At 43.8% G+C, this 8586-nt stretch overlaps 1 protein-coding gene across 2 annotated transcripts in view; it reads right to left on the reverse strand.

The window, feature by feature from the left end:
- The window catches only part of PDGFRL (platelet derived growth factor receptor like), a 58625-nt gene extending 57137 nt beyond the window's left edge, over window positions 1–1488 (reverse strand). Inside the window, exon 1 of one of the 2 annotated variants that reach the window (XM_074951332.1) lies at window positions 1317–1488. In XM_074951332.1, the coding sequence (XP_074807433.1) occupies window positions 1317–1473 (157 nt within the window). In that variant the 5' untranslated portion in view covers window positions 1474–1488. Of the gene's footprint in view, window positions 1–698; window positions 937–1316 lie in introns of those variants that run through there. The other variant, XM_074951333.1, reaches the window with a different exon arrangement.
- Window positions 1489–8586: the final 7098 nt, after the last annotated feature.

Raw genomic sequence — 8586 nt, forward strand, 5'->3', positions numbered from 1 at the left:
TGGCGAACAGCTCCAGGATTCTTCCTCCCATTCCAAGTCCTTTCTGCGCTGCTGTGAGATGGAAATCAACTCCTTACTGGAGATGGGTGGGAATACCAAATAACCCCACCTCCCACCTAAAAGTGGACACGTTTACATGAATTGCAAAGCCCTGGAAATAGTATACCGGCTGTAGGAATTCAAGCAGATTGCAAACCCAGCCCCGTTTACACTCCTATTGATACGTCTGGGGGAGACGGGTGGAAAGTGCAGCTGATCTATGGAAAGTGAGGGAGACAAATGTTCCGTAGGCAGGGTGAGGGCTGCCTGGTCTGTGCAGTATGAAAAGAGAGGAAGGGAGCCCCTGAGAAGTGGGGGCAATAAGGGAGGAGAAGAAAAGCGAGGAAAGGGCTGAAGGGAGCGTGTCGACAGGAGGGGCGCGGCAGGACTGTGGGACAAGCTGTTTGTACAGCACCGTGCACTATGCCCCCCCATGCAAACAGCCGCTGTGTCCACTAACCCAGGGGAAGGGCACCGGGAGGCAGGCGAGGGCAGCAAGGGGCCGGGGGTAGCAGTGGCGGGACGAGCCAAGGGGAGCTCCCGAGGGCAATGGAGCTGGGGCCGCAGCGAGACACAGAGCTCCCTGGACCACGGGAACAACGGGCGGAGGGAAGGCTGGGCTGGGGAGGGAGCCCTGTGCCCCCAGTCCGCGGACTCACCATTTTGTAGCGTTTCGTGCAGCAGCAGGAGGCTCAGCAGGACCCACAGCCTCATGTCGGAGCAGCCGCGGGCGAGCCGAATTGCGGGGGCTCTGGAAAGTCCGCCGCAAAGCTCCCAGTGCAGGGAGGGGGAGCTAGCGCCGGAGGAGGAGCGCGCCGGAGCCCGCCGTCCCTGCACCAGGCGAGCTCTCCAGTCTGAGCGCGCGGGGAAGGGCTGCTAGGGGCCCTGCCACGCCCTCGGGCCCCCTGGGCAGCTGCGGAGCAGGGCGGTTCGGCACGCACGTGAGAGCCCGGCGGGGGCAGATCCGGTCCCCCCGTCCCTCCCCCCGAGATCACAGCCCGCGCCGGTGAAACCTGCTGTGCGGGCAGCGCGCACCTGGGCTGTGGAGTGACCCTGGGGCGCAGGGGTCCCAGCAGGGGGGGAATAAAACAGGGAGGCGTCGATCCCCGAACGCCTCTGGAAGCCTCCCGGGGTCCGAGCCTGGCAAACACATGGACTGGTACCGGCTAGCGGCAGCGTGGGCCACACTGTTCCCTTGAACGTGCGCCGGTGTCCCCAGCCGACTTTTCCTGCCCGTGCAACCCAGGCATTACATGCCCCAGAAACTCAGCACACACCTGGTCCCGCGGGCGGGATCCAGCCGTGGGGACGCTTCCGTCCAGCCCCCTTACGCGTCCTCTCTGCGCTGCCTGACCTCGCCTGGGTCAGGTCCCACCGCAGGGATGACTCGCCCTTGTGGCGCGCCACGGGGAAAGGTGGCACAGCCTCAGGCATGAACGTGTAGAATTGAACTGCCGGCGAGAGAAGAGAGCTGGTGGCGGGAAGTCCTCTCAGGCTTGAACTCTTCATCGGGGTGCAACAGCTTAGCGCGAAATTTGTTCAGTAGAAAGTTCTTGCGTGGCTTAGTAATAGGGTTGCCATTACCGCCTTTTTAGTTGCAGAAAACCAACAATACCATTGCCCCTGCTCCGCCTCCGACCCTCACTTGCTAGGGTTGCCAGCTTTCTTCTAATTGCACACAACCAAACACTCTAGTCCCGCCCCTTCCTGGAGGCCCCGCCCCCTGCCCCCCTCCTGCCTGGAGGCTCTGCCCCCACCTCACTACATTCCCCTTCCTGGGTGGCTCGCTCTCCCCCACCCTCACTCACTTTCACTGGGCTGGGGATGAGTAGTTTGGGGTGTAGGAGGAGGCTCCAGGTGGGACAGAAGGATTTGGAGTGTGGGAGGGGGCTGTGGGTTGAGGCAGGGGGTTGAGGTGCAGGAGGGGGCATGGTCTCTGGGCTGGGGGTGCAGACTCTGGGGTGAGGCTGGGGGGTTCAGGCTGTGGGAGGGTGCTCTGGGCTGGGGGTTAGGGTGCAGGGGGGTGAGGGCTCCAGATGGGGTGCGAGCTCTGGGCTGGGGCCAGGGATAGGGGTTTGGGGTACAGGAGGGGGGTTTGGGCTGGGGGGGGGCTGAGGCGTTCGGAGTGTGGGAGGGAGCTCCGGGCTGGGGCAGGGAGTTGTGGCGCAGGGAGTTGTGGCGCAGGAGGTGATGCGGGCTCTGGGGTGGGGCCAGGGATGAGGGGTTTGGGGTGCAGGAGGGGGCTTGGGGTGCAGGAGGGGGTTCTGAACTGGGGTAGGGGATTGGGTCGGGTCATGGGAGGGGGTTCGGGGTGTGAGCTCCAGGTGGCACTGACCTCACGCAGCCCCAGCATTTCCCAGGGATGGAGGAAATCCACACGGCTCCTGGGAAGCAATGGCATGCCCCTCCGGCGGGTGGCCAGGGGGCTCCAGGGGCTGCCCCCACAGCTCCCATTGACTGTGGTTCCCTAAAGATGTCATGGCACACCCTTGGGAGCCACATAACTGTCTGTAAGGGCAGATTTTACCCCTGTGTTACCTATAGCTTGATTAAGCAGTAACATACTACTCAAAATGATAGCGATGGAAAACAGAAGGCACCTGTTACCTTATATTGTAAAGAAAGCTTTAAAAAAGCCAGTGGCAAGCACAGTAGTTTAGATTGTAGAGTGTTGAGGAAGTCGGTGAGAGACATGTTTTCTTTAAGCCCAGGCCTTGTCTGAAAAGTAACTACAAAATGGCATATTAGGGTTCCATGTTCATAAGTACAAAAAATTGTTTTGCTTTGGTTTGTTTCTAACAGCCCTATAAATATGTAGAAACTGAAAGTCATACTGGGTTCTTTCCTTCTTGCAAATCACCACTAGTAAGAAAGGATCTGCAGACCAAATCAGTCTCTTGGTGACACCTCTAGAACCCCTTTATCTTGAAACTGTGTCATCAATAACACCTGCCTACCGCTTCCAGTTGTTTTGCACTGGTGTAACTGATTGGAACTTATAAACACTGTTGCTGATGCACAAGTCTCTTACTTTTGACATATCCAAATCTTAAGAACCAAATTCTGCCATTACATGCAAAACATGGAATGCCCATTATCCATCAAAGTTATCCAGAAAATTTACTAGCAGCATTAATCTAAACCAGCTCTGATATTTTTGGATTTTTTTACATTACACTTGCATTTCAGAAAACCCATTGCTGCATCTTAAAATAGCCATAAACTCTAGGATCCTTAATCTTCTGCAGTGTTTGTAGATAGCTAGAGCCATATGTGGCACTCTAGCATATCAAGTAAAATCCACATTACCTTTTGTACCATATAGTCTATTAAAAAGTTTTATAAACCTCAGCTTTCAGACAATGATCTGGATCTGACAGCTCAAAAAACATATGAAACTATACAGAGCAAATTCACTTTGGAAATGTTTACGCGTTCACCTCTAACAATGTATTTGAATGTCTTTTGGAGTTTTCCACTCTTGTCTGAAATATTAGTGTGATTCCTAAAAGGCTTTTTGTGTCAGGTTGTCCTGTTTTTTATCCCCATGTCCCAAGGCCTAAATAGGAAGGTATTTCAAAATGAAGGGTATTAGATACTATATTAAGTGTAATATCACTTGGAAAGAAAATCTCATTGTTTTGAAAGTAAGCAAATCTGGAAAGGTAATACATTTAACGTTACATGATTTAATTTAATATTAATATATATTGGATAAAACCAGATTGTATTGTAATCAGATTTTATTTTACATCTCCTGTTTGAAAATGGCCAAGTAAAAAGTAATGTCTCTGTTATTTTGAAGCATCTGCTATGTCATTTAGTTGAAGCAAGAATTAAATAGTGATCAGACACATCAAGAGAGAAAGTGTTTTATAGATTCAAGCTTCCAGGCTTTTCTGGAAGGTCATAGTATAGTGAACTATGTTAACAGCAGTGAACTTTAGTAATAAATATAAATCACATACAAGGGCCCAATCCTGCAACAACATACATGTATGATTAACTTTAAGCATGTAAATAGTCATTCTGAAGTCTTTGTGGCATCAGAATTTAAATCTGCTACTTGCAGAATGACTCAATTCAAAGGGTTTGCTAAAGGAAGTGATGCTGGTAATTAGTAGGTACCACTGCACCATTTGATTCAGTAATAGAATAATCTCCCAGCATGGAATTAGACAGCATTGTGAAAGTGGAGATACTGGGCCAGCTCCTCACCTTGTGTAAATTGTCATAGCTCAGTTGAAGTCAATAGAGCTCTGACAGTTCACAGCAGCTGAAGATCTAGCTCACTCTTTTTTGCTTGATATTTAAACCAGATGTATTTTTCTCATTTATGTAGGACCTTTCATCCAGAAGAATAACAAAGTGTATAAAGTCCTTTGAGAAATTTCTTGAAGAAAGGTATTTCAAAAATTTAATAATATAAATCTTTTGTCGAGTGATCATTTTTATGTTAGAAGACACTTTGTCCCAGATCCTCAAAGGTTTTTAGGTACCTAACTCCCATCAGTTTCAATGGGATTTAGGCATGAGGATATGGGAAATTGTATTTACGCTGTATATATTTGTTCATTTGAGGAACTCAAAGCACTTAACTATGCTGAATAAATGCTGTCTCCATTTGTAAGAAAGGGAAATGGAGACACAAAAGTTTAAGGCCAAAATTTTCAAAAACAGTCTCTAAGCTTGGGTGCCCAAACTGAGACATCTTCAGAAGTGTTGCACACTGGCTACCAGCTGAAGTTTAATGGGGACTGTGGGTGATCAGCACCTCTGAAAATCAGTCCCACAGTGTCTTAGGATGGGCACCCCACAACGGAAACATCAAAAATCAGAGGCTATGTTTGTAAGTTTAAGTCTGTGATAGAGGCAGAATGGTACCCTGGTCTCGTGACTATCTCATGTTGTATCTGTTTTGATTCCAATTTACCTTCTTGAAAAATAAAAGCTTTTAGCAAGAAAACACAGCTGCTTATTGTCCAACAGAATGCTCATATGTATTATTATGCAATACATGTTAAAATCATAGATGAGTTTATTCCACACTGGAGGCAATTTATAAAGTCGTAACATTTGATAACAAGAGTCACATAATGCACACTAAATGGCTTTCAGTCACTGTAGATCATTCTGCCTTACTTAGTAAAATCTGTGGTGTATTTTTTGTACAAAGACCTCAGCAATCATTTTAGAACACAGGATAAAGCTGAAACTTATATCCAGTACATGCAAGTGATTTCTAACTTTATTTTAAAAAATATAGAACAAATGCATGATGATTGTCCTACGAAGCATATATTACAGTGAATAAAACAGCAGCAGTATAATTTCCATCACAATTCTATAGCAACTAAGAATACTGATAATATTCTACTGCAAAAGTGAAAAACCCAGGCACCATAAAGTATTTTAATTCTTACATACATTCTAAACACATTTTTACATTAATAAAAATTAGTTTTTTTAGACTAAAGCATTACACAAATATAAATTTATATATGAAGCTCATCATTTTATCTACATTTAAATGCAGAGCAGCCAATAAAATACACTTGAAATAATTACTGCAATGTACATATAAACAGTGATAGAGCAAAGTTCCAAAAGACAGAAATACTAGCATTTTTAAAAATGATAAAACACAAAAGTATTTTAAAATGTATTAAACAAATATATTAAATGCTTTCCAATCTGCGAACACTAAAGGAAAACAATTCTCCTAAGCAATACAGGGCCAAATCCTGTTAACCTTAACCCAGACTCTGCCCAACTTATACTGATTTCAGTGGGAGTTTGCCTGAGATGGGCTGAATGAAAATGTTCTAAAGACATCAGAATGTGCCCAGCAGACAATAAAAAGCAGCATTTATGCATACAATTCAGTCTTATGCATGCCTGTACAAATGTCCTTTAACTTGGTTAGTGTCTGAATAATTCCTAGAATCAAATCATAAACTGTGTTCGGGGGGGGGAGTAGAGACATGATTGCAATTAGTTTTGGAAAAGCCAACTGTGAAAATGAAGAGGCCCTCAAAAAGCACATATCAGGAAATAAAATATTAAAGCTACAGGAGACTAAAACAGAAATAAGTATCCTATGTTATGTGAATAACCTGTTGAGGAGTACGGCTGTGACCCTGCAAATAACTTTACACTCTGCAAGTAGTCCCATTGACTTCAATGTGTACATTGCACATTGTAATTTGTACCCTTTGCAGGACCAGGGCCTAAAAGCATTAAAGCGTTTGTAACCAAAAAAGGATCTGTAAATACATATGTGAATTAAATTCATTTAGTATGAAAGGCATCCCAGTGTTGAAGGCATCATGTACTACTGAAGTGGTGTGCAGAGCCTTGTGATTGCTTAATGCACTGTGGCAGATAGATTTCACCCCTTTTGCTTAAATCTTTGAGTATTCCAGGATGCATGGTGTACACCCAGTATAGGTACTTGGTAGAGCACTATTACTTTAAAAATAATTCTGCCTTTATAAAGGCATACTGCTGCATTTGCAGGGATAGCTTGGAGGTGAGGGGTGACAACATATTCATTCACAATCTAAGACTTTATTAAATATCTGTAACAACTACTGTGTGTGTTGTGTCAGACTTATTCGTGACAGAGTCATTTGCAGTTACTGCACAGCACAGCTGTACAATCGCTTAGTTAAATGTAAAGGATAATTGCCTAAATACCTAACCATATTACCAAAGCAATCCCTCGATGTATTGCCACTAACACTTTATTGGCAGTTAAAATAAACTGCAACTTACAGTGACATAGGCATGATAACAGTTACATAGAATAAGTCTGTTTTGCACTAAGGGAACCCACTAATGCAGATACAGCAATAGGTTTCTCCATTAAAAAAAAAAGCTTCCTGTGACAACAGATTTTTGACAATACTACACCATTTGCATAGATACTGAACAAGTTACAATAACGATTAATCATGTTTTTAAAAAAGCAATGTGTAGACTAAGCTTTCATTCCATAGGATTAGTGTTTTCAGTTCATCTCTAGGTAAATATAAAGACACACATGCACACACACACATTCAGTATTTGTTTCCTACATACCGTTTCTTACATATTTCTATCTAAACACCTCTCACGTGTAAAAATTTGTATAGTTTTTGTCCTTCATATGTCCTGCAAGGCAAAAGTAAGTTGAGGGCAGCTAGAACCTTGCAGTGTTGGGCCTATACTGTATACCAAACCTAATGCACATATTTTACTCTATTCTTACAGTGATATTACTTTGCTACCTACTAGTAAAGGCACGATCATTAACTAAACAGAGAAATTATCTTTGTACATTAGAGAAGGGAGCTGAGACGCTCTGATGATGTTTCTTTAAGTTGAAATTAAGTCAACTAAAAAAATAAGTTAAAAGTGATTTCCAGTACTATGCCTGCTCCTGAGCCCCCTGGGATATCTGTACAATCACATTTTACTGTTTTTTAAATGTCTTTATTTCTCCCCTGTTGTTGTGGGAAATATCTATGCAAACAAAAGGGGAAACTGTTTATACACAAAGTGCTGTCAAATACACACAAACTAAACAAACTGAAAACAAAATTTCTTTAGTCTTTCAAGATTTGTCAAAATCTTAGGTAGCAATAATAGGTAACACTTTTCAGTCAGAAGTGTTATTAACAGTGTCCCTTCTAAGGAAAATTGCAGTGCAACACAGAAGTTATTTTAATCGCTACACTGAATTACAAAGAGTAAATTACCAAGGCCTAAAGACAGCCACACAGACACAGATATTCCCCTCTTCCCCTTCAAGCAACCAAGTTTAGTGCAATGAAGTAAATGACTCCTCCCTCTAGGTCACAGAACTGCAATAGCACTTAAGGCTGTGATAACACTTAACTCTCCTGCTCTGCTGCTCATTGTAAAGCAATGAAGTAACCAGCCCATGTTCCACAAACAAATTTGGTTGCACAGGGACACGCAAGGAGCCACCAGAGAGCTATGCTTTACTGTGCATAGGGTGCAGACTCAGACATGGACTCTTCATACATTTCCTCTCTACCCCAACAGGACCGGCCTGATTGCACTGCATCAGCAGCCCCTAAAAAGCTGCACTGAAAGAGGTAGGATTTCCTCCAAAAAATGCTGTTTGACTATGCTTTTAAAATTGTATTTTAACAGGAAGCTGCTGTCTTGACAGTTTAGTGATGCTGAGTAGGACAGCAAGTATCAGCTTCTCTGTTTCAAATAATGAAATCAGAGATTTGTTGTAAAAAAAAGTTCTATACCTAAAAAGATGATTTAACAAATAGCTGAATACATTCTTTTTAAAAATAGTTATTTCTAGCTTCCTCCCAAAAGCTTTGAGAGTCTTGTATTTCTAATAATTTCAAATGGTGAATATGATGTTTCTGTCCTACTCTGAATCAAAATGGGCCCCTGATGGAAAGTATAAGTGAAATGTTAGACCTAACTGAGACAGACATCTTTTTTTCATTCATTTGACAAGATATTGAAACTGATCAGTATTTCTAAAAAGCTGAGAAAATTCCTATGTTAATATTC

The sequence above is a fragment of the Natator depressus genome, chromosome 4, assembly GCF_965152275.1.
Source record: "Natator depressus isolate rNatDep1 chromosome 4, rNatDep2.hap1, whole genome shotgun sequence".
Taxonomy (NCBI): Eukaryota; Metazoa; Chordata; order Testudines; family Cheloniidae; genus Natator; species Natator depressus.